The sequence below is a fragment of the Hyperolius riggenbachi genome, chromosome 8, assembly GCF_040937935.1.
Source record: "Hyperolius riggenbachi isolate aHypRig1 chromosome 8, aHypRig1.pri, whole genome shotgun sequence".
Taxonomy (NCBI): domain Eukaryota; kingdom Metazoa; phylum Chordata; class Amphibia; order Anura; family Hyperoliidae; genus Hyperolius; species Hyperolius riggenbachi.
In genome coordinates this window covers 253,101,440-253,127,381 of record NC_090653.1, presented here as the reverse complement: position 1 = coordinate 253,127,381, position 25,942 = coordinate 253,101,440, and the positions used below count along the sequence as shown (strand labels likewise).

General features: G+C 44.8%; 1 protein-coding gene across 1 annotated transcript in view; it reads left to right on the top strand.

Annotated features, from left to right (window-relative positions):
• Window positions 1-19,262, top strand: part of LOC137527760 (CCN family member 1-like) — a 31,798-nt gene extending 12,536 nt beyond the window's left edge. Inside the window, exons 2-5 of the mRNA XM_068248638.1 lie at window positions 4,238-4,451; window positions 8,487-8,858; window positions 10,187-10,380; window positions 12,344-19,262. Of these exons, the coding sequence (XP_068104739.1) occupies window positions 4,238-4,451; window positions 8,487-8,858; window positions 10,187-10,380; window positions 12,344-12,646 (1,083 nt within the window). The 3' untranslated portion in view covers window positions 12,647-19,262. The remainder of the gene's footprint in view (window positions 1-4,237; window positions 4,452-8,486; window positions 8,859-10,186; window positions 10,381-12,343) is intronic.
• The last annotated feature ends 6,680 nt before the right edge of the window (window positions 19,263-25,942 follow it).

Sequence of the window (25,942 nt, the reverse complement as noted above, 5' to 3'; positions counted from 1 at the left end):
GGACCCTACACAAACACAGGCAGAAAATACAAAATGTGGTCATACATCACTCATGTACTGTATGGCCAGATTGACCCTTAGATAGATATCTCTCTGATCAAAAACTGATTAGAGAGGGCTCTATTGCCTGCCCACACACTGCATGCAGATCTCCAATACATTTCAGCATGAAACATGCGCTTTGTGCCACTTGTTACAACCGTTCACACTGACTCCGGAAGAGGCCAGGATTTCACAGTGGCGGACAGGTGAGCCTTTAACACTGCACATAGGCATGGGGCACGTGACCAGATTTGAGGTAGGACCACAAAGGCCATGGCCATGACCAGGAAATCCTTGTTTGAAACCTACTCCTTGCCAGGCAGTGGGCTGTTAAACTGTCAAACATGTAAACCACAACAGTCACAAACCCAGTCAGTGGCTGCCCTGCTTCCACAGGGGCTAGCAGTGGCCCACAGGATGGGGGGCAGCACAAGACAAGAGCAGAGGACAAGCGGTACCCACAGGACAGGGAGAGCGCAAAGGACAGTGCTGGGGGTGGGGGGGAGGGGGGGGAGCTGCTGGTGATAGTGAGCCTTGAGCAGTAAAATGGCCAAATCTGGCCCTGATGAGGTGGACACATATACACACTGGCTAGTCATCGCAATATCGAGCGCCGTTATCACCTCCCACCAAATCAAGCCCTTGCGACCGAGATCCTCCAGCAGTCCCAATCAATCCTTTCAACCAATGTGACCGGATCGAAAAGTCAATAAAATAGCCATGTTGCGGCACCAATTCTCTTCCGATTCAATAAAATGATTGAATCTAAAGGTCGATCACAATATCAAGTTATGTATGTGCACCCAAACTCCATATAGACAGTCTTTAGGACTAACACAACGCATTGGTTGCTAATCTTATACACAAGCCACTTAGTTATGATGTCACAGTTGCGGCAGTAAATGTACGCATTAACAACATTTAACCGCTGCAGCTCACGGCTGAGGAAACTCATCTACGCACAACCAGAGTATGTGGACTTGTATTCCCCCCCCCCCCCCCCCCCTTGCTAAATTTGTTTTTTTCTTTAAGGAAAGACCCCCTTATCTGGGAAATGCCGCCTAGTCCTAAACATTCCACGGAAAAAGATTCCATACCTGCGTGTTTATATATAACTCTGGCATTTTCTGCAGACCATGAGCCGTTCTATTTTTAAATGAATAGGGCTGTGTGGTTTGGGAAAATATATTTTGCTGTGCGTTCTTGCATCCTTTTTTTTTTCCAGGCCTGAACTGGTTATCACAACAGCGCTGAGTGAAAGGGGGCTCTTGTTCCGCGCCGTGCCCTGTCCGGAGAATGCGCTGCTTGCCAGCCTCGAGGTGAGACATGCCATGACTCATGGGGTCACATGGCTTTGTTTACGCCAGTCCTTGGCGCCCAATCTGGGAATTGGCTGCCATCCGGGGATTAGTGTGCAAGACGTTACCAAAGTCAAATGTCACTTGAGCTGGGAGTGTGACATCTGCGCTAGAACTCGCTGAGGTGCCGCCTGACGAATTTTGGTAGATTCCCTCCTCCTTATTGGGCTTGAGGAGACCGTACTGGCTTAGTCAATTGTATTTCACTTTTAAAGTTTACAAACTGATGTATACGTTATTAATGGCAGCTTTTTGTCTCACAAGGCCTCATTTTAGATTTACATTTTCTTTTTCCGAGCACCCGCCAATGGGAATTTGCTTTATCGCATGTTGCTCGTCGACCCTTCATCAGCCCTCCACATAGTAACAGATGCGTTGTTAGCCAGGAGGCTGATGACACGTCTGTACAGCGCCGGCAATGCTCTGTTGTCCGCCAATTATCGGTACACAAACTTTTGGGTGACAGAGATCCCCAAAAGATCTACATGATGTGAGGGAACACAGGATACAGTAGAAGGGGAAAAGGACTCGTCCTTCAGGCTTGCAATCTAAGAAGTGTGTGTGTGTGTGTGTGTGTGTGTGTGTGTGTGTGTGTGTGTGTGTGAGGTGGGGGGGGGGGGCACAGGATAAAGTAGTAGGGGAAGAGGACCCGTCCCATCAGACTTACAGCCTAAGATGTGGGGAAACACAGGATGCAATCATAGGGAAGAGGACCTGTCTCATCAGACTCACAATCGAAGAGGTGGTGGAACACAGGATACTATTGGAGGGAAAGATGACCTGTCCTCAAGCTTATAATATAAAGGCCTGTACCCACCACACGATTTTGTCACTAATTTTTCCAACGACTTTGGCTTTTTTTTCCATGGATGGAATTGTTTATCTAGTCAGTTTATGTTTACTTCAGGTTTGCTTTAGGCTGCTTTACAGTGAGACGTTACAGGCGCACGTTAGAGCAGCCTATAACGCACCCCACCGCACAGCAATGAAAAAGCAATGGGCTGTTCACAGTGCCCACGTTGCGTTACACAGTAACGCTGCACGTTCGTTTGTAGTGCAGCATACTGTGCGTTCTAGCGGCTTAAGACGTATTAGACTGTATGCACATGCTCAGTATGTTTTTTTTTTTATTTTATTTTAGGGGCGGAGAGGAGGCAGGGAGAGGCCGCTACATAGCCAGGCACATGGCTACTTGACATTCACTGCACTTGCAGTGTTTACTTCTTGGAGCGGCCGCTGATTGGCTGACGAGACCACGTGATGCGGAGAGCTCCGCTCACGTGGTCTCCGCAGCGCCTCCAACAGAGCAGGCGCACCAAGAGCTGCTTGTAACGCGGCTCTTGGTAGCGTCCTGCTCCAACACCACCAGGCGTTGCGTTAGGGGCACGTTATGTGCCCTATAACGTCCCCTAAACGCAACGTCTTGGTGAGAAAGCAGCCTTAGGGTAACTATATTTCCACAACAAAGCACTCAAAATTGTGGTGTAAATTCTAAATACTTGAATTGTTCTGTGGTTGTGGTTCTAATGTTGCATTACGTAGATCTGCAGCGCTGCGTAATATGTCGGCGCTATATAAATACTCAATAATAATAATAATAATCTGTTGCTGGACACCGTTTCAAGGTCTGGCCAGGTCAATGTGATTGGACAGATCTGATATGACTATATGACAATGCATTGCGTAAAGCATACTCTCACCATCCTGACATCAGTCCTCTCCCGGGGGGTACAGGGGTACAATCTGCAGAAGGTGGGGCTAACTCAACCGGTGGATCAATCTGCCCAACTATCATGCAGGTTGGAACATGTGTACAAGTCTTTTGAACAATTTTATTGTTTTTGAATGTGGACATACTGTAGGGGTTGATTCACTGTCACTATAGCTCCCCTTACTGCACGCTTAGCGTGCCTTATCAGAGTTATGTGCCTTATCAGAGTTAGTGTGTCTTATCAGACTAGCATAGCGAGCACTGCCAACTTATGCCTGCTGATTGGCAATGATGAGAGCTCCACTCGTCCTGCCCGGAGCCCCTGTGGGTCCAATCACTTTAAAGGACATTATCCCCACACTTTGATTGGCCCAATAGGCTGCCTGTGAAGTTTCCTGTCAAGTGACAGACAACCTATTGGGCCAATTAAAGTGCGGGGATAATGACCCGCAGGGGCTCAGGGCGGGACGAGTGGAGCCAATTAGCAGGCATAAGTCTGCAGCGCTCGCTATGCTACTCTGATAAGGCACGTTAACACTAATAAGGCACGTTAAGCTTGCAGTAAGGGGAGTTATAGTGATAGTGAATCAACCCCATATTGTGCAGTTTGTAATTTAGCTTGCACGCATGGTATTTAAGTCGGTTGGTTGGTAGGTAGTTGGTTGGCATGGGTGTACGTACTTGTCAGGTAAACTGCTTGTTCTATGGTTGGTCATGTTGTGCAGTTGGTCGTGCATTAAGTTGGACGTGTGTATGAGCCTTTAGGAACACCTAAACAAACTATTTTTATCCCATTTTTTAAAAAAACACGTTAATCGAAGCGCAATGTTTGCCTCTACTTATTGCAACGATTAATAGCACACATTTTCAGCTTCATCACTCTTTGTTTATGTGCACGTAAAACAGCCATTTCACAGTGTGTCTAACAGAATCTGGTAGATGGGAGTGCCAGTCCGCTTCCAGTCAGTTGAAAATGAGGGGCGTAGCAACAGTTCTTGCCATGTGTAACTAATTAGGCCTGCAGCAAGGTGGGAGATTTTGAATCGTTTCCTGGCAGCAGTACTCCAAACAGAGAAGATCGCTGTGACCGCAGAAGCTGTAATAGGAATGTCTTGTGTTCCCTCAGGTGGAATCCCCCTGCCCAGCAAGCTGCGTGTGTCCGAAGGAACCCTCGACGTGTGCCCCTGGCATCAGCCTCGTGACGGACGCCTGCGGGTGCTGCAAAGTCTGCGCCCGCCAGTATAACCAGGACTGCAATCTGAGACACCCGTGTGACCACATCAAGGGGCTGCACTGTGACTTCGGGGCCGATCCTTCCTCTACAATGGGCATCTGCCGTGGTAAGCTCAAGAGTTTTGTTTAAGGGTAACACTAAGTGAGAGACCTATACCATTTTTGTGGCTATCCTGCTGATCCTCTACCTCTAATACTTTTAGCCATAGACCCTGAACAAGCATGCAGCAGATCAGTTGTTTCTGACTGGATTATCTGCATGCTTGTTTCAGGTGGGTGACTGTCATTATCTACTGGCCACCTTTCTCCCTTGTAAAGTTCCCTGGTGTCTAATTGTCTAATGCCCCCCCCCCCTCCTTCCCCTTCCAACCCCTATACGGTTCCCTGGTGTCTAGTGGCCTCCACTCTCCCCTATATAGGTCCCTGGTGTTTAGTGGTTTCCCCTTCCTCCCCCATATGGCTTCCTTCGTGATCTAGGGCTTCACTTCCAATAGAGCTTCCCTGGTGGTCTAGAGTGGGCCAAACATAATGCAAAGTGGAGAAACCACTTGGGGCCAAATTTAATGGCCCTGAGGGCCAGATTTGGCCCGCATGCCGGAGTTTGACCTAGAAACATCCAAACACTCAAACATTGCTTGTGTCTGTACATCCAGAAATTGCCAGTCTACACAGTCTACCCTACACCATTCAACTTTCATAAAAATTGATCAGAAAAAGCCGATCTTCTTTTATCGAATAAAAACGCAAAATTCGTCCAGATTTCTCAAACGGATGAAAAAAAGCGTTTGATTTCTCAGGACATTCGTCCTTTAAAATTGGATCATTTTATTGTATGGTGTGTGGCCACCTTGAGAGAGATTGGGGCTGATTGGCTGTGAAATCGCATCCTCCAATCCCTTGCGCATTCATCCCTTATTTCCTACCTACGGCTGACTGTAAACAGCATAGCCGACCGCGCTGTGTACAAACCATTTCCTGTAGATGTTTTTCTGCAGAGAAAATTGGCAACAACACTCTATGCACAGAGCCATCCAGGAGCAATGAGCTCTGATTACCTGGGCACGGCCAGTGACCCGGATCGCAGTGTAACTGAGTTTAGACTCGCACCTATCACAAGTCATTAGGGAAAGATGAGCGGGATATTTGGGCTGGGAGCAGATTGGCACTCGCTCTCCTCCTGACACCCGGGCATCCGGCAAAGCAGATATAATTCAAGTCAACAGCGCACCTGGCATGTTGTAATCGCAGCCATCTATCTGTCTGCCTGGAACAGAAAACAGGCATGGATATAATTGCTTGGATATAATTGCTCGTCACTCTATGACTGTGAGTTGTTGGCAGACTCCAGTGTCTTCATCTCGCCTCTTCCAAGTTCCTGTATACAGGAGAGGTTATTGATCTGACGGAATCTGTTTACGGAGAAAAGGAGTTTACAAGGTTCATCACATGGGTCACTGGTCAGGTGACGGTCATGTGACTCATTGCAGGCAGATTCCATTTTTATTAACATCTCTGCCATACAAGGAGTATGTGACTGCAGAAGTGACAACATCCAGGCAGAAGTGGTCCAGGCCTGTGTGATGACTGAGCTTGCCACATTCCTTCATGTGGCATATCTTAAATCCCTTTCGAGTCGGTTCACACTGACGAGTGGATGGCGTTAAACGATGCTCATGTTGCTCGTACTTTAACCTTTTGGGCATCGTTACGCCGCATTTATGGCTGTTCTAGCCTGATGATAAGGTGTAGGATTTACACCACCTGCCATTTTCACTCCCAACGCAATCTTGCACACCCGAGAGTGGAGATTAAGCTGTCAAATGACAGCTGACATCTCCCCTCAGTGATCAGGAGCCATCGCGATTGGCTCCTGATCACGTGATCACTACAATCGCTGGCAGATCGTAGTGATCACTAACAGAGCAGCGACGGTCTGAGGGGAAGAAGAGGATCCACTCACCTTCCTGACGTTCCCCTGGCGATCCTCACTCCCCTCCGCTCTGGCCAGCATCCCTGCTCGCTCTGACGTAAGTGTCGGGTCCTGGCTTGATGACATCATCAAGCTGCGACCAGAACTTAACAGCAGTGCAAGCGAGGATGCTGGCCAGAGCGGAGGGGGCTAGAGTTGCTTATCGCTGGAGCCTGAGTAAAGGCTACTGGCAATACGGGGGACACCTGGCCACAGAGGGGACACTATGTCCAGCCATCTATAGTGGGGATATGGCTGTCTGACCACCCCAAATGCGCCCCCCCCCCTCCCCCGTGCATGGAAAATGGCCTGGTCCTTAACCTCCCTGGCGGTAAGCCCGAGCTGAGCTCGGGCTATGCCGCGCAGGGGGAGATCTCAGCCCCTGGTGGGGCGATTTTCATTCTGTAAATTGCTGTGCGCGCAGCCAGCACTTTGCTAGCCGCGCGCACAGCTTGATCGCCGCCGCTCTGCGGCGATCGGCCGCACGCAGTGGCTGAAGAGGGCCCCCCCGCCAGAGCCCTGCGCTGCCCGGATCAATGAGTTCCAGGCAGCGCTATGGGCTGGATCGGGTGTGCCTGACGTCAGGACGTCGGCTGACGTCCATGACGTCATCCCGATCGTCGCCATGGCGACAGGAGAAGCCAAACAGGGGAACGCGTTATATACGCGTTCCCCTGTTTGCTATAGATGCCGGCGACGATCGGACTAGAGGGCCACATGCGCCCTCTAGTGGTGTTTCATGTAGCTACCACTCTGGTAGCTTTACATGAAACAAAAAAAAAAAAATTTAAAAAAAAAAGGATTTTTTCAATTAGGAAAAAAAAAATTAACCGCCAGGGAGGTTAAGGGGGGTTAGGCAGCCGGTCCCCAAAGGGTTAAAGTGTACCTAAGCAAAAAGTTTAACTTCCCATGTGGTTCTTCTAGCCCCCTGCAGTCCTTTGGTGCTCTTGCTGTCATCCTCTGGTCAGTTGCATTGCCCTTCCCGATCCCCCTTCCATGTACGGGAGCATTCTGTGCTTGTGCACTATGTAAAAATTACAGTAGCCAATGACTGGCTAGGTTTCAGAGGAGCACTGCAGCTGTCTAGATAATCGCGCATTAACAGTGAGGAAACAGAAGGACAGCAGGGGGCAGGAAGATGCTCAGGTAAGTTACACTTCTTTTTTTTCTTCACTTTAGGTACCCTTTAAAGGGCTACTGACGTGAGAAGAATATGATATGGAGGCTGCCATATTTATTTCCTTTTAAACAATATCAGTTGCCTGGCAGCCCTGCTGACATATGCGGCTGCAGTAGTGTCTGAATCACACCAGAAACAAGCATGCAGCTAATCTTGTCAGATCTGACAATAATGTCAGAAACACCCGATTTGCTGCATGCTTGTTCAGGGGCTATGGCTAATAGTATTAGAGGCAGAGGATAGCCAGGAAACTGGTATTGCTTAAAATAAACTAAATATGGCAGCCTCCATATACCTCTTGCTACATCTGTCCTTTAAAGCCAGTAATGGTAGGCTGCATGAGCCTAAAAGTGGCCACTAATGGTACAATTTGCCAAACAATTGTTTACAAATGATTCTTCATATGGAAAATTGGAAATGATTGTTTGGTACACTGATAGACAAAAAAACTCCTAACCAATCCAATCAGATTGACTGGATTGATTTCATTAATTTGATGGGACTGGTTAGGAGATTTCTGTCCATTAGTGGTCCCAAACAATCATTTCTGATCGTTCATACGAAGAATGGTTGGTAAACAATTGTATGAAAAATTGTATCATTAGGCGGTTGGCTTTTCTAAGCTCCCCGTTTAAAGTGAACCTGGGGTGAGAGTTATATGGAGGCTGCCATATTTATTTCCTTTTAAGCAATACCATTTGACTGGCAGCCCTGCTGATTTATTTGACTGCAGTAGTGTCTGAATAAAACCAGTATCAAGCATGATGCTAATCCAGTCAGATCTGACAATGATGCCAGAAACACCTGATCTGTTGCATGCTTGTTCAGCGTCTATGGCTACAAGGATTAGAGGAAGATGATCAGCAGGACAGCCAGGCAACTGGTATAGCCCTCTCACTTCAGTTGTCCTTTAAGTTCTTGTGTTTGGATCTGTGCTTGAAGTTTGACTTTAGGCATTGCTGGACTCACTCATGTCTTCCATTGTCTTCTCAGCCAAGTCAGAAGGTCGGCCCTGCGAGTTCTTTGGCAAGATCTATCAGAATGGTGAGAACTTCCAGCCCAGCTGCAAGCACCAGTGCACCTGCATGGACGGAGTGGTGGGCTGCATGCCTCTGTGTCCCCAGGAGATGGCGCTGCCCAGTGTGGACTGCATCAACCCCAGGCTGGTGAAGGTTCCGGGCCAGTGCTGCGAGGAGTGGCTGTGCGACAGCAACCACATCTCAGAGGACTCTGCGGACACCACCAACATAGACGTGGAGGACTCGCTGAAGTCCTCCGAAGAGATGGTAGACCAGGAAGACGTGGAGCCCGTCTCTAGCAACGAGCTCATAACGCTAGTCCGCAACGGATTCAAAGTGGAACCAGGTAAAGGCCCGCCGGACCAATGTACATACGTCTTCAAACTGCACAAAACATAAACCTCCTAAAATTGTTTTCTATATGAACTGCATGTGGAGTTAATGGACATTGTTTGCCACTTTGAATCATCAGGAAGTGCATTTCATGGGCTCAGTCTCAATCATACAATTTGCATTAAAGATGCATGCAAATTTTATGCATTTTATTGACCATCTCTATCTGCCACACACCAGCTGAAGGCTCGCATCAGGCTTGCAGAGGGAGTGTCCGATCTCTAAGTCGATGAGTCAGAATACACAAAGTGCTGCCTAAGGATGGCCAATGAGGTGCAAATAATTCTGAGTTGATGAAGAATTATGCAAATTCTGTATGCAAATTAACACATATTGAAAATGGACTAATCGAAACCCTCCTTGGCTTTATTGGATTCATTTTTTTAAGGAGGTGCATACAGTTGCATACAAAATTAGCATAATCCTGTGATGATGGCCACTCAAGATGGGCAATGCCTGATACCAAAGGGCACTAGTCTGTTCAGAATCTAGTCTAGCAACCACCCACCCCCACACACACCCAGGCTGCGTGAGTATCAGGGTGCATACGCTCATATCCAAATTTGATTGGCCAGTGATTGACTTATTTTTCTGCCTCCATGTAATATGAGGGTCAGCAGATATTGAATACTATGAGCAAATCGTATAAGTAAACCCTCATACCGTACTACATGGAGTTGGTAAAATTGGTCAGTGATCAGGCAATCAAAGTTGAAGGTGTGTACTAGGCTTTAAGATTAGCCCTCTTTACCTCTACATATGGTCTGGTCAGTGAATATGAGCATTAAAAGGAATAGATGAGAGTTTAAGAGCCAGCCCTGATATGCATATTACAGATATAATGACCTGTATATAATCTGGTAATGGTGGATGGGAAAGGTGGCAAGGGAAGCTGTGAAACCACGGCAGGAGTGGGGCAGATTTATCAAAACCAATACAAGGAAAGGAACAGCACCGGTATTACCATGAAGCCCCCTGAATCATTGCATTCTGGTGGCAAAATCTAGAAGGTGGCATCAGCAACATGGTAATATGCAGAGCAACCACATCGGTGCACAATTACCTGGTCCATCGCCGCGTCCTCTCCTCTTTACTACCCCAGCCTACCACCGTGTGGCAGTGTCTCACCATGGGCTCCCGATGCGTGTCATGTGATCCTATGGAAAGAAGCTGCTGTACGTTACGGGTCTTGGGTTCTTCTTGTACCTGTGAATGTTATTGGTGGTTTTCATGTAATGTTGCTGGTGGTTTTCTATAACCCTCTCCTCTTGTACTTCTCAGGTCTTGGGCCGCATCCACAGCCAGATCGTTCCAGTTGTGCCATTCAGACCACCGAATGGTCCCAGTGCTCCAAATCCTGCGGTATGGGCATGTCCACCAGGGTGACCAATGATAATCCACAGTGTAAACTGATGAAGGAGATGCGCCTGTGCCAGATACGGCCCTGCAAAGACCCCTTACCAACGAAAACCAAGGTACGGTGTTCCATCCATATCCTACATGATGATGGAGCAGAGTGGTCGGTACACGCAGATAGGCACCCAGTATAACAAGTTAGAAGTCTTTACTGAAGGAAAACGTGCAGAGATAAATCATACACCATCATCACCAGGAATGCAGCTTACTTAGAACAGAGAGGAGCACACAGAGAGAATACAGGAAGTAACAATACCATAATAAATACCATCATGTTTACACACAGTGACATCTTGTGATTGTTTTACTGTACTGCAGTTTAAGGTTTAGGCGTTGTTAAACCTCTGACACATAAGACCTTTCTCCACCACAATTACTGTGTAGTGAGCAGGCAGGTGTTTCAGTCGTGTGGGCTGGACCAGTACTTAGGTTACTGCTGCCTCCAATTTATAGGACGGTCTCTGTAAAGGACAATATCAGCCCACCGGTGATAGGTACACTTGAGAAACTGCAGGCTGTTTCAGTGCAGCCCCCCTCGTGAGCTATTGACCATATTATTGTCTCCATGTCTATTGTATGTACTGTAACTGTTTGGTGGCCCGTGTTTTTATAGCGAGACAGAACCACTTGAAATTTAGAGGGGGCCTTGCTGTCCCTGGCAGGCTGCCCAGTGCTCCTCGGCCCCCAGTCCCTTCTGCCGTAACTCACATGGCCCCGATCCAACGCTGAATTGCACAGCTCTCCTGCCGCCAGCTTCACATCCTGTCACCATGGTTACTTCTGCCCGGCACCTCTCATGATGTCAGAGGCGCCGGCCGGAGGTAACCATGGTGACCATAGCTAAGCGGCAGTTAGGAGAGCAGTGAGATCTGATGCTGGATTGGGGCCATATTATTCCCTTTGTTGGGAGCCACGCCCATTTTTTCATCGCTTGGAGCTACATATACCTGTTTGTACGCTGACATGATTCAGTCTGTAAAATGTAAAACCTATAGGTAATGTTCTCCCCAGGCTTTTTTATCATGGTGCTCTAGTTTTGGTGAGTACCCAACTGTCATCTGATCACCTCCTCCTATGCTATAAGCAGAGTTGCGCAGAGAAGTGCCGGCCCAGTATTCTCTCATCACGCCCTACCATGCCACCGGCTGTAAAAAAAAGTTCCAGGGAGAACACTGCTAGGTGTGCTATAAACCAGAACCTCAGTATGGAACCATGCAAAAAATATTTATTTATACTCTAATGATCCACAAATGTTACATTTTTGGTTTCTGGATAAATGGAAATGACTAGTGTTAGTTTTTGAATTTGGGAGTAAAACCTAAATTCTCCCACAAACAGCACCCAAAGCAGTGGACAGGGTCAAGGGGGATTTACGCCGTGCTCACAACAATTTGATGCTTCTTCCTTCTACTTGGACATGAAGTGCGGCGTGAACCGCAAGTGAGTGAACTCACCGTGATCCTATCTACTGATTTGTGAGCTTCGTGCAGGAGAATTCGGGTTTCTGAATTCATTCTTCCAAATTCAGAGGCGCTTGGATTTCAAAGGGCTCGTATCAGTTACTCCTTATTTGGCCTGATGAAGCAGGTCACATGTGCGAAATGCGTTGCACATTGGAATATGTAATAAAGTGATTTTTGTTTGAAATTGACTATATCGAGTAGTCTATGGGGAGGTAAGTCCACCTCCACTTCCCCTTTTTTTTAACTGTTTTTAGTGTATATTAATTTTTTGGGTGCCTCTGTTGAATTACTCTTTGCAAATTCAAACACTATCACTAGACATAAGATTTTATAAGATTTTATAAATGCTTTTAAAAAGCTCAGTAATGTTCTTTGTTGAATCCTCCAGGGATTCTGATGAATAGTTGGCTAGAAAGTGTGTAAAATCGTAAACATGCCAGCAACAAACAGCAAAGTTGTTTTCTCTGGTGGCTTCAATGTTTATTGCCAACAGAATCAAAATGTGCTTCCCTGTGCATATCATTTTATAACGGCCACCCTTTTTGTTTTCTTCTTCCAGAATGGCAAGAAATGTACCAGAACAAAGAAAGCCAAGCAGGCAGTTTACTTCACCTACGCTGGCTGCACCAGCGTTCGGAAATACAAGCCACAGTACTGCGGCTCCTGCACGGATGGCCGGTGTTGCACCCCCTCCAAGACCCGGACGATGCGTGTCCGCTTCCGCTGTGAAGACGGTGACACGTTCCAGAAGAGCATGATGTGGGTGGAAAAGTGTCGGTGTCACCAAAACTGCCCTTACCACAGCGAGCTTTCCTATCCCCACTACCGGTTACACAACGACATCCACAAGTTTACAGACTGAGCTGGACTAACTTGCCTTTCTTTTTTCAGACTTCTGGGGTGGGAGCCATGGACAATGGCTTCCCAACTCTTGAACCATTTGTAACTTACAGGGCCCGACCGCCAAAAATGCGGTGGTGAAGCAGGGATGGTGTATCTGCACCAAAAAAAAGTGGTCTAGAGACCCCATGACTTTCCATTGACCTCCTTCTCAGCTCACCAGGGTGGAAAAGTGGGACGCATGCCACAGGCTTAGCAGTGGTAGAGAGACAGCAGAGCTGACTTATTCCAGTGTGCAGGAACGAAATGCAGCCATTAGCTGGTAAAATGTTGTATATCTAGACGTTTCGATCTGGTGTTTGTTGCAGGATATTCACAAGCCAAGGAAAAAAAATCAGGATTTGTATCCTGTAAGGTCATTAAAAAAAACAACTGTCAGAACAGTGATGACAGAGCTGTAAATGTTCAAAGTCCGGTTGGGTTGACTTGTTCTCAGTTCCTGGAGTCGTGGTGAACATAAAGCAGATGGCACTACTTCACTTCGTAGTGAAACCCTAGAGTAGATTACCACGTCATGGACTTATAAAAGTCCTTGTGAGTAAGGTCTTAAAGGTGTACCTGGAAACAGTTGGTGACTTAAGACTGTGTTAGCTGACCAGTGGGAAATGTAGTCACTGGTAGAAACAATCTTCCGAGGCCTTGGCTGGTGGTCAAAACGATTTAGCCCACCATCTCAAAGACAACGTTTGTCTTCCTTGGGGTCCTAAACCCAACAGGTGAACAATGCAACATTGAAGTGTGGACTGGAGGCTATTTGCCTTCCAAATAATTAAAAAATCCTAAACCCAGCATTAGCAGGGTTACCCTCATGAAATACTTAGGGAGAAAAAAAATGACGAGAGTTGCTAAAAGACCAAATAAATCTGATGTAATTTTAAGGCCTCTGTAACCCATCTGTGTTTAGATGTTTGAGTGACAATTTTAGCATTGGACTATACTGAAGGCACGGAATGAGAATCATTCCCAATCATTTGGCAATTTCCTAACATTCGTTAAAAAAGCAGAAAATTGACAACACTGTGACTGGTGGAAGGAGACCTGTCCTTTCACATTTTTATGATCCAGTGTAAAAGTTGTGTCGGAGGAGCGTAGTTTGCGGTGAATAAGGGGATTATAGACTAATTTCTAGTTTTCTAGAAAGGCCTTTTTTAGTTTGTGACTTACTGCAATTCGCCCCCTTTCCCCTTAATGTGTTACCCCACTAATCAATATAGCAGATATCTACCAAAAGATAGCGTCTTCCTGAAAGTCAGATTGACATCTGCTTAACCCCCTCCCCTCATTTCCCAACAAGAAGAAAACCAAAGTACTTGGTAGGGACATTCAATGAGATACTGATGATTATGAGTTGATGCACATTTTATGCAATGTGGAAAAGGACCAATAAAGGGCAGTAACTACGGACTTTGGTCCATTTCAAGCTGCATAAAGCTTGCATTGACTTGGAATTATTAGCATCTTGTTGACCAGGCTATCAATTCATTAGCTAAAACATTTTGTATTATATCAGAACAGACTGGTCTTAACTAATTAGATTATTGTTCACGGATCGCATAACCTGAAGAATTTTTTACACTTTACTGACTAGACCATAAAACTGTAAGGGCCCGTTTCCACTAGAGCGAATCCGCATGCGTTGTCTGCATGCGGATTCGCATAACCAATACAAGTGGATGAGACTGTTTCCACTTGTCAGTTTTTTTGTGCGTTTTTCTGTGCAGGATTTTTCTGCACGGTAGGGCCTGCAGAATTCTCCTGCGTGTGGAATGCAGGCGATTCGCAGGCAATGTATTTAATAGGGGAAATCGCACATGTGTTTTTTGCTGCGATTTCGCGTGCGAATTCGCACTAAAACTAATGTACATTGAGCCAGGCAGTGACATGGTTAAAATCGCTGATAGCCTGCCTATGCGAAATCGCATGCGAAATCGCATGCGGAATCGCATCCGCATGCGATTTTGTCAGCGGTGGAATCCCAGCGATTCGCACCGCACTAGTGGAAACAGGCCCTTAGATAAATCCCATATTTGTAGTCTCCTAAAACTTTGAAGTGCATCAGACAGCTGCGCAGGGCAGTCATTGCAGTAGAGGGTTCTCCGGAAAAAAAAAACACTTCATGAATACAGCCTATGGGCCAGGTTTTACCAAAGCATTTCCAAATTTTCCAGTGATCTTCAAGGATCCCCAGTGGAACCATCATTAGTGATCCATCAAACCTAGATTCAATTTTGTTTTCTGGAGTGCAACCCTCACGAGGCTCATGAGTTCACTCATGATATCCCCACTGGTGATCTTCTGGGGTCACTTTGAGACCTATTTGTAATAAATCACGTCCCATATATCCTGACGTCCATGAGCCTACATTAGCCCTCCAAACCCTGTGATTGAACCTTGGGTCTGATAGGACCTTATGACAAAATTGCTTGTTTTTTGGCACACAATAAGTAGTCAAGCACTTCCTAAAGTTATTACTCTGTGATTAGGGGTACTGATGTTCCCTACTCCTGAAGTATTTCAACTAATCATCTGGTGCTTAATTTAACAGATCCACACTCGGATCATCCTACATGGTCCACCCCACAAGGTTCAACATATTCTTCTGCACCCTTCTTAACCACCTGGGAGAAGTTATTGAGTAGGGGTGGTCATGTCTAGGAGAACTCATGGAGAAGAATGTCATCCGTTTAGTCAGGTGATAAATATGCAAGTCTCTGATTTGCTAGACATGTTCATGTGATCACAGCAAATCAGAGCTTTGCAAATCTATCAACTCATCAAACAAATCACATGCTTCTGCATGAGTTTTCCTAGATATGACCATCACTATTGTTGAGTCTTCATTACTGATTTTCAATACATGAGACCTTTTAGGAGTGGTCATTTGCGTCTTTGTCTTGTGGAATGGTCCATGTTGAAAGATGTTCTTACGATGCATAAATGTAATTTAAGGACGATAAATGGTGAGAGGTCTTTACCCATGTTAAGATGTGTCCATTGTAGAGATCTATGCTCTCACATTATGTCACTAAGCAATATTTGCTTCCTGGTATACATTACATCCATGTTTGCCTTTTTTTTATATTTTAGTTTTTCTTGTTTAAAGGGTAAAATATTTTTTTCTGTGTACTTGTAATACATTGAGTTTTATTGAATTTGTGTTTTTGTTCTTTGTTTGAAAAGAAGCCTCTCTTCTGTGTCCGAAGGAAGAATTGTTGGGCCGCAGCAAGCAGCCATTGTCTCCCAGTGCACTATGGGAGAAAGGGAGAGGCTGGTTGCTGTAGGCTGCACTTTGATGGGTCTGACTGCATCCTAAAAAGATTTTTGTTTTTTCAGTTGCAATCTTAGTTGCAACACACCACCTCTCCCGTCCAAAAATATATATTGAAAAATCAGTAATGAGACATTCCCCACCCCCACCCAGCTTCACATCATACCAAGGTAGTCTTCTACCCATTCAACTAATCCTCCTTCCTGAACTCAGGATACAGTATTTGCAAAAGCAGAACATCGTTTTCGAGGGGCTTGTTCAGTTTACTCAAAGAACTTACAATAACTTGTAAAGCCAGACTGACGCTGCCTGGAGGCACATGTTTATAAAGAGAGGCAAGAAACCTTACTCTGGTTCTCACCTCTGGATAAAATAGGTAAAAGGTCTCTCTGTGATGGATTGACCATAGACAATGGCTACTATCAGAGTTTGCCAAGTAGTGGTGGGAGAGAGCTGTACAGTTATGCTTTTCAACCTAACTATAAATAGCAGCATTAGGCGATCTGATCTCCAAAGCTAGCTAAAACAACCGTAATAGAGTTAGCTATCAAAATATCCTGGTTTTTGAAGGGACAGTCTTCATTTGGAATGCTTCCCTCAATGTCTTGTAAAAGGGGTGACTAGTAAACCTACATTGCCTGTAGACAAAAAGATGGTGGCTTAAATTGATTGCTCCTATTTTTTCAGAAGAGGAGAAATGAACACTGCAAATTTGGCGTTTTTTGGCAAACCTTCTTGTCAACTTTTTCATCTTTTATTTTTTCACAAACTGGTGACCCGGGTGTAAGCAGCACCCTAAGTGATTACTTAGACTTTCACACTGCAGTAGCTATTCATGTTGGAGTTAAGTTAGACTAAACGCTAGTTGCAGAGATTAATTAGCGCTGGATCTGTGAAGCCTCTTATTTACATAGGTCAAGGTATATTTCATTCATCAAAGTAGAGCAGAGCTTCAGACCTTTGGGTAGAGAACCGGCAATTATCCGGCCAGCTGGTGACCAGTGTCCAACAGTTACACCACACTGTAATCCCAAGAGACAATGACGAAATAAGGACACTGCACTCAAAGGCTGCATGCAGCAAGAAGCTGCATTGGAACTTAGTGGACACACACTACGTTTCAGGCGGAGCTCTGCCCGAAACATGTAGTGTGTACAATTAATTTACCCAGTTAAGGTATAGAGCACCAGAACTACCGGATATTCATATAGTTCATGGCACTCTAAGAAGGGGACTTTTTGGTTCTTTTAAGCAAAGTACAATTTAACATGGAAGGAATAAACACATTTCAAAGAAGGATGCAGTTATAGTGCCCCAGTTAAGTTTAATGGGAATGTAGTTGCCTTATGCCCTCGTAAAGTTATGTTGGCACCATGGACAGGGGAGTAACTAGAAATCACTGGGCCCCCCTGCAAAACTTTGGATGGGGCCTTCTTTTGTGCAGAGCATAGAAAGCTTTTTCTCTCAGTGCCCAGACTCCTCCAGCATCACTACAGTACAGAGCACTTGGAGAGGGGTAGAGAGGTTGGGGGCTGGGCGCTGTACACAAGACCCTGCTGAACATTGAATAGGAACTGTCTACAAATCTCTGTCTACAAAACTTTGTAGGATTCCCTATCAGTGGCTGAGCAGATGCAGTCATAAGAACAATTGTGCAGAGAGCAGAAAGTTTTTTTCTCTCTGTGCCCTTAGTTGTCAGTCTCTCAGGACAGGGAAAAAGAAACTTCTCCCCCCACGGGGCCCCCTGTGGCTTCTGGGCCCCCCTGCGACTGCATCCCTTGCAGGGTCTATTGTTACGCCCCTGACCATGGATAACGGTCATCTGAACATTTGTTCCTGATGATCAGTTTAAAGGGGCACTACAGCGAAAAAGTATAAAATTTAAAATATGTGCAAACATATACAAATAAGAAGTACACTTTTTCCACAGTAAAATGAGCCATACATTACTTTTCTCCTATGTTGCTTTCACTTACAGTAGGTTGTAGAAATCTGACAAAAGTGACAGGTTTTGGACTAGTCCATCTCTTTATAGGGGATTCTCAAGGATATATTTTTGAAAAGCACTTAGTGAATGGCAGTTGCTCTGTCCAACTGCCAAAAAAATGTGTAGGGAGCCTTTTTAGGGAATATCTTTATAAAGAATAAAAGCCTTGCTGAGAATCCCCTATGAAGAGATGGACTAGTCCAAAACTTGTCAGATTTCTACTGCCTACTGTAAGTGACAGCAACATAGGAGAAAAGTAATTTATGGCTCATTTTACTCTGAAAAAAGTGCACTTCTTATTTGTATATGTTTGCACATATTTTAAATTTTATGAATTTTTGCTGTAGTGCCCCTTTAAGATTGTTGTGCAAGCACACAGTATCTGCTGAGCAGCCTGTTCTCCTCTATGGATAGGGGATGGGAGAGTGGGGTTCACCGCACTGCTTTAATGACCATGGCACTTTTCAAGGATTTTTTTTTACTTAGCTGGTTGCCTAAGAGGCAGCTGATGCCTGGGAACTCCAGTACACTCTAGATTTTCATATGTTGCTCTACATTTGAAACCTCCTCTTTCAGCCCCCTTATTTTGTTTTCAACCTCCCCCTGTGGCATTTGCAGGTAACTTGCTTTGTAGAGAACAGCTAGGTTAGTACACACCCACCCCTTATTACTACAGAACCACATACATACCTGAAGGCCAAAACATGCTGGACCAGCTGTCTGTATCAGTACAAGGTATGGATTGGATAGGTGATAATTACTTGCTCACGATAATGGTAAAAATGTAAAATATTTCATTATTAGTAGTTTCACAGAAGCAGCTTTTGCATGTCTTATGGACATGGTCCATGTGAGTGCCCTTGGGGACGATGCACCGTTTGCATGTCTTAGGGAGAAGGACCCATTTAGAGTCCTTGAGGACCAGTCAACAGCATTCTGTTAGCTATGCTCCCATTCCCCAAGGGGTACAGTGCAGCCAAACATTAAGCTGTCCTGCTTCTTAAATAAGGAATGATTGGCTCTCGGTATAATCATGTGACCAGCTGACCATCTGCTCTAGCGGATCACTGAAATTCACTTTCCACATTTGCAGAGTAATATGTAACATTAGTCTGGTATTGTGTACGGAGAGGGCGAAACATTCATTTTTCAGACCATTGTATGCAGTGAGGCCCACTGTAGTTGGTGGTATTGGACGTGCTGAACTATATCCAGCTGTACAAATGCACACTGTACCCTTACTGTGATTTTAATGTATTAAAGTCTTGTATGTTCAGCAGTATTACAAGCTTTTATACGTAAAATAAAAACATATGTTTTTAACTTTGGTGTCTTTGAGTTATTATGGTTTTTGTCACACATGGTTTTCTCCATGCATTCTCCTTGAGGACATTTTTTTTGTAGGAGTAGATTGATTTGATCAGATGACTAGTAAGCCTCTAGCTTCAGCCACAATCAGAATCAGAATCTTTATTTTGCCAAGTGTGACCGAGGTCATACCCGGAATTGGTTGTGGTTCACATGGCAGTGGCAACAGAGCAAAGACAGAGATTGGCATAGACAGTAACATAATACAAGCAAGACAGGCATAAGACAATAACAATAATACAAGCAAGGCAGGCAAGTAACTCCAGTTTTAATGGTCGGTGCAGTACAAAGTGCGGTTGGCTCTTGCAAGAGTCCGCCGGGTTTGGATATTGTGCGGCTCAAGGGATAAAGTAACTTCATTCAACTTTGAGTAGAGTTCTACCAGAAGTGCACCAGGGTGACAGCTGGGTTATTTACTGGCCCGGGCTCAGGTGTGACTAGACCAGGCTAATTTGACCTGAATGCAGCTAGCATGCCGACAAGAGGCAGAAGTTCAACAGGAGGGCTGCTTGGGGGAAAAAGTTGTCTCTACACCTGTTAGTCCTTGGGCGGATGGTCCTGTAGCGTTGGCCCGATGGGAGGAGCTTAAAGATGTGGCAGCCTGGGTGGGACGGGTCCTGGGAGATCCTGTTAGCCCTTGTTTTCATTCTAGTGGTGTAGAGGAGGTCTAGAGGTGGCAGAGGAGAGCCAATGGTCCTTTCTGCTGAGCTGTTAACTCTTTGAAGCTTATACATATCACTGGTGGTAGGGATGGTCGGAAATTCCAATTTCCGATTCCGCGGTAAATCCGCATTCCGGCATTGCCAAATACCGATTCCGCTTTCCGCTACCAATTTCCGCATTCCAATGCGGAATTTCCGCCCGACTTTAACATCGATTTTCTCAAAAACTATAAGGTCTTTTTGAAAACTTTTTTTGCATCTTGTTCAGGAGATTCTGTTTAATAAACCCTGAAAATTTGGTGTTTCTAGGACTTAAGTGGGCTTTGCTATTAATCGCTAAAGTCGGTGGATTTTTACTGTAATGTAAATGCGGAAAATAGGCAGATGCAGATTTTCTGCATTTTACATAACAGTAAAAATCCGCCGATTCAGCGGTTAATAGCAAAGCCCCCGTAAGTCCTAGAAACACCAAATTTTCATGGTTTACTAAACAGAATGTCCTGAACAAGATGCAAAAAAAGTTTTCAAAAAGACCTTATAGTTTTTGAGAAAATCGATGTTAAAGTCGGGCAGAATTTCCGCAATTTCCGGCGGAAATTCCCGTAATTTCCGGCGGAATTTCGGAAATTGCATTTCCGCGGAATCCGAATGAGCATCCCTAACTGGCGGTTGCTCTTGCGTACCACACAATAATGGCGGAGCAGAGGGTAGCTTCAATAGTGGCAGTGTAGAACAGGATCTCTGCATCCTTCCAATCACCATATCACCATATAGGTAGTGTGGCCTAATGGAAGTACGTGCTGCGGTGCCACCACATGAGTTGGAAACCGGGTGGTGCCGCTAGTATTTTACTAGGCATTCATTCACACTCAAACTCTCTTCTTCTAGTGCCTATAGCTGACCCTCATCCCTCCTCCGAACTAAAGAAAAAGTCACAATCCAGTAGTCACATGCCCCCGCCCCCCCCCCAATAAAAAAAATACTAAGTAGTCCCAAGCACCCAAAATAATGAAGTTGAGTAGCCACTTGCCTCAAGATATACAAGTACCAGTATAGGTAATGAGGTGCCCCCAGTATAGGTTGTGAGAAGTGTCCCCTCAGATAAGTAGCTCCTTAGTTTAGGTGGTAAGAGGTACTCCTCCAGTAAAGGGAATGAGAGGTTTTCCCAGTATAAATAACCGTCCAGTATAGGAAATGAGGCAGTGCAGCATGAGGGGGCAGGCGTTGCGCCCATGGCATGAGTCATGCCTGTACCCCTCTAGATATGCATGTGGATAGTATTGTTTCCACCATTTATCCCATATTTCATGGAATGTAGGGGACATGTTTCTATACATGTAGATACGCTTGTTTATTTATTTGTGATATAGGAGGGCGGTATCAAATTTGTTCCATCCACTTTGCCTTAGTAGCAGATTGAATTTCAGAGTTATTTTTGCCTGTTGCATTTTTGGTGTCTGCCTGGATGCTTTTCTCCAAAAACACGCTCAACAGACAGTAAATCCGGACTTTGCACACAGAGCATCACATTTTTTCATGGAGGAATTTGACCACCTGTCTCCAGAATTCCTCTATCAGGAGACATTCCCACATAAGGTGGAAAAAGGACGAGGCGGGGACTTGACATTAAGGGTAAACCTCTGAAAGAGTTCTATTAATTTTGTGCAATCTTGCAAGGGTCAAATAGGTTTGGAGAATGTAGAGTTGCGTAAGTCTTTTACGCAGGTTGGGTGAAGTTCGCTTGGCTACAAATAAAGCTTCGTCCCAGTCCTCATCATCTAGTCATTAACCAGTTGTGCCCACCTAGACCTGGATTGGTTTGTGTTGTCTTAAGCAACATGTTCAATTAGTACTTTGTAGATATTACCAATGAGGTGTTTGGTAGGGCCATCTTTGATAAAATCCAGCACCAGGGAGTTGTGAATGACAATAGGGAGAGTACCAAACTGAGCACACATAGCATGCAGTAGTTGCATATACCGATCTCTGCATCAGAGGGACTAAATACTGCACTACTAAATCCTCAAAGGGCATCAGTTTCTTATTCAGCACAATATGAACGAGGAACACAATCTCTTGGCTTACCCAAAAGTGAGCGTCTAGAAGCAGTGTCTGACTGTGAGGTGGAAAAACTGAGGAAATCCACCTGCTGGCCAAGCAGCAGTAACCCTGTGTTTATCACTCTCAATAGACACCTGCTGCAAGTCTTCACTGTGAGCAGCAACACCTGAGTACTGCTGCTTGGCCAGCAAGTGGACATCCTCAGCTTTTCCAACTCGCAGTCTGACACTGTCTAGAAGCGTTAGCATTTCAGCCAAGGAGGGGTTATCCATACACTTCTCTGTGGTGTAGGCAAGAGGAGAGAAGACCTCTTGTGTAAGGTATTCTTGTGGATCTTTATGTATCTGCACCCGAGGTACTTAAAGGTGGACTCTCTTGAGGAGAGGATGGTGGCTGCAAATGATATGCAAGGAAGGTGGGGGGACTACTCGAGTGTGCGTTATTGGATCATTGGGCTAAGAGGGATTAAAGGAAACCTGAACTGAGAGGGATATGGAGGCTGCCATATGTTTTTCCTTTTAAACAATACCAGTTGCCTGGCAGCCCTGCTGATCTTTCTGCCTGCAGTAGTGTCTGAATCACAGACCTGAAACAAGCATGCAGTTAATCCAGTCTGACTTCAGTCAGAAACATTTTAGGCTAGTGCACTCCAAAAATCACAAGTATAATTGCAAATGCTTAATATTTTTTGAAGCGATTTTTGAAAGCGATACCAGACATGTGCCTAGCGATTTTCTATTTATGCCTAGCGATTTTTGGAGTGTTCTGTGTATTGATTTTATCCTTCTTCTACACTTTGACCTGGAAGAGATCAGATTTTGTAAAAAAAAATGCTAGGAAAATCACTCTGTTCTAGCGTTTTTAGAGCGATTTCCCTCTTTTCCTATAATTAACTTTGAGGAGTAAGGACCCCCGTTTGCGTTTGGGAAAAAATCACATTGCTTTGGTGTGATCCATCCCATACAAATACATTTGCCAAACGCTTTTCAAAGCACTAGCATTTTTAAAAGCGCTCAGAAGCTCTCTTGGTGTGCGCCAGCCCTTAATCTGCATGCTTGTTCAAGGTCTATGGCTAAAAGTCATAAATAAACTTTGCCTCAACAGCCACCTTAAATTGTAATACCCACACCTCAATGCGAGGGATCAGCCCCACCAAAATATGTTGTATAATATTATAAGCAGTGAAAAATGGGAGAGATCATAGGTATATGCAAAAATAGAAAATTAGCTTTATTGTGACACCGAATCCAATCATGTGTAGCCAAATTAAAATCAATTAAAAGTAGCCTGTATTCAATACAGGCTACTTTTAATTGATTTTAATTTGGCTACACATGATTGGATTCGGTGTCACAATAAAGCTTATTTTCTATTTTTGCATATACCTATGATCTCTCCCATTTTTCACTGCTTATAATATTCTATGGCTAAAAGTATTAGAGGCAGTGGATCAGCAGGACAGCCAGGCAATGTGCATTGTTTAAAAGGAAGTAAGGCCCAGTGCACACCAAAACCGCTAGCAGATCCGCAATACGCTAGCGGTTTTGGGAGCTGATTTCAGAGCGATTCTAGGTATGTTTAGAGAGGTTTTCTAAACATACCTAGCGGTTTTGGGTGCGTTTTTGTGTAGCAGATTACACATATTGTTACAGTAAAAGCTGTTACTGAACAGCTACTGTAACAAAAATGCCTGGCAAACCGCTCTGAACTAGCGTTTTTCAGAGCAGTTTGCGTTTTTCCTATACTTTACATTGAGGACGAAACGCTTCCGAAAACCGCAAACGCGCAGCAGGAGGCGCGTTTGCGGCTTGGCAAAAAACGCAAACCGCCGGTGTGCACCATCCCATTGCAATACATTAGACAAGCGTTTTTATAGGCGGATGCGATCGCTCCAAAAACCGCTCGGTGTGCACTGGGCCTTAATATGGCAGCCTCCATATCCCTCACTTCAAGTTCTCTTTAAAGTCTCCATGAGGACCTCCTTAATTTGTAGTAACCTAGCCCCAGATCCCCCCCACCACCTATCAGACGTATAATATGCATCAACTATGACAGTTTTAAGTGTTCCTTTTATTGCTTCAAGATATCCTGTCTCAACCCACAGCTTGCTGGTAACCCTCCCTGCACTAAGAGAATTCTTCCTGTATTTCGAGGGTCTCGCATCTTTCACAAATTCCACAACAAGCTGAGGAAAGGAGAGGCTCATGTAGGAAACAGCTTCTGCTGGAGCATAAAATCCTGCAAGAGAAGATTTATCTGTAAACCAAGCCGCCTGGCCTGCAGTATCTGTGCTAGCAGTGAGTAAAATGCACCCCTACTGTATGGTTATGCTGAGCCAATGAAAGCGACTGAGCTGTTGGTTAATTAACCAGCTGCCAGGTAATTTGATTGACAGGCACTTGCTTTGAATTGTTCCATTTTTTTCCTCTTCCTGAGTCAATGGAAACTTGCATGGCAGATCTTTTTATATTATTATTTGATTATGGCTCAGTCCACACTTGTCCAGTTGCAGATCGGATCAGTTTCAAACATCAGTTTTTTCAAAAACTGATGCAAAACTGATAATTTTTTCAAAATGTTGTCCTTTTGTAGCAAACGTTTCCAGTCCGTTTACACGTATGTCCTTTCTTCATGTGTGTTTCTATTGGATAAGAGATGATGTTGTGCCTCTGTTTTGTGTGCAAAAGTTCTCTGTGTAGAGGGAGATCTGTTTTTGTGTAGCCTTTCACTACCCCTTCGTGTATCCGGGCTCAGTGTAAGTCCCATCCGGGGTCCGTGAAGTCCCAACAAGTCCGAACTTTCCATTCAGTTTTTCGCAACGGATCCCCCAGATCGCCCACGGATCCGTTTTTTTAATTGGGTGAAGACGGCTACTATTTTCTTACAACTCACATGTGTGTGCAGTCTCCTTTTGAAACTCCAGATCGTGGTGTTACCTTTCGCTTATCTACGGGAAAGATAAATGTTTGTAAACTATGTGCCTCTGAGGAAGCGGCTTTTGGTCGCGAAACACGTGTCAGGCAGTCTTTGTATGTGAAGTGGAAGTTTGGTTTTTGTGCCCATGTACTTTGTTGGCGATTTGGAGAGATTGCAAAGAAAGAATAAACTACAAGAACTTTGGTTAAAAAAACCCCCACTGTTTTGTTTGTTTGATATTGTTACAATTTGATAGGGGTTAAACCACACTACGAACTGTTTATGATATTACTATTGTTAACATTGGTAACCGTGGCTCCGGTTTTGGTCCAGGCCCAAAAACGGAGCCAGGGATACATTTTTACAAGTGTGAACCGGCCCGACTACTATGATGCATCAAGGGATGAGGGATGTCTATGCCTTTCCAAAAAGAGGTTTACCAGGCACAGTTGTACACCCACCAGGGGGGCAAATGTTCACACTCCTGTCTGTTGAGTAGAGCTAGTTAATGGTTCTTACTGATCAAAATACAGAGGCACTAAAACACTGAGGCTCAAACAAGGGATTAAATATATAGACATCACATTAACCACTTGACCACTACAGGTTGTTCCACTTATGGACCTGAGCAATTTTCACATTTCAGCGCTCCTCCCATTCATTCGCCAATAACTTTATCACTACTTATAACATCTAAATACATGTTGTTGTTTTTTTGTCGACACAAATTAGGCTTTCTTTGGGTGGTACTTCGTAGTCCTGCTGAACTCTTTGCTGTAGTAGTGTCTGAATCTCTCACCTGAAACAAGCATGCAGGTAATCCAGTCAAACTTCAGTCAGAAACAACTGATTTGCATGCTTGTTCAGGGCAAATGGCTAACTGTATTAGGCCCAGTGCACACCAAAAAGTTTTCTAACCATGCCGAGCGTTTTTTGGAGCATTTTTGCGTAGCAGATTACAAATATTGTTACAATAAAGCTATTACTGAACAGCTT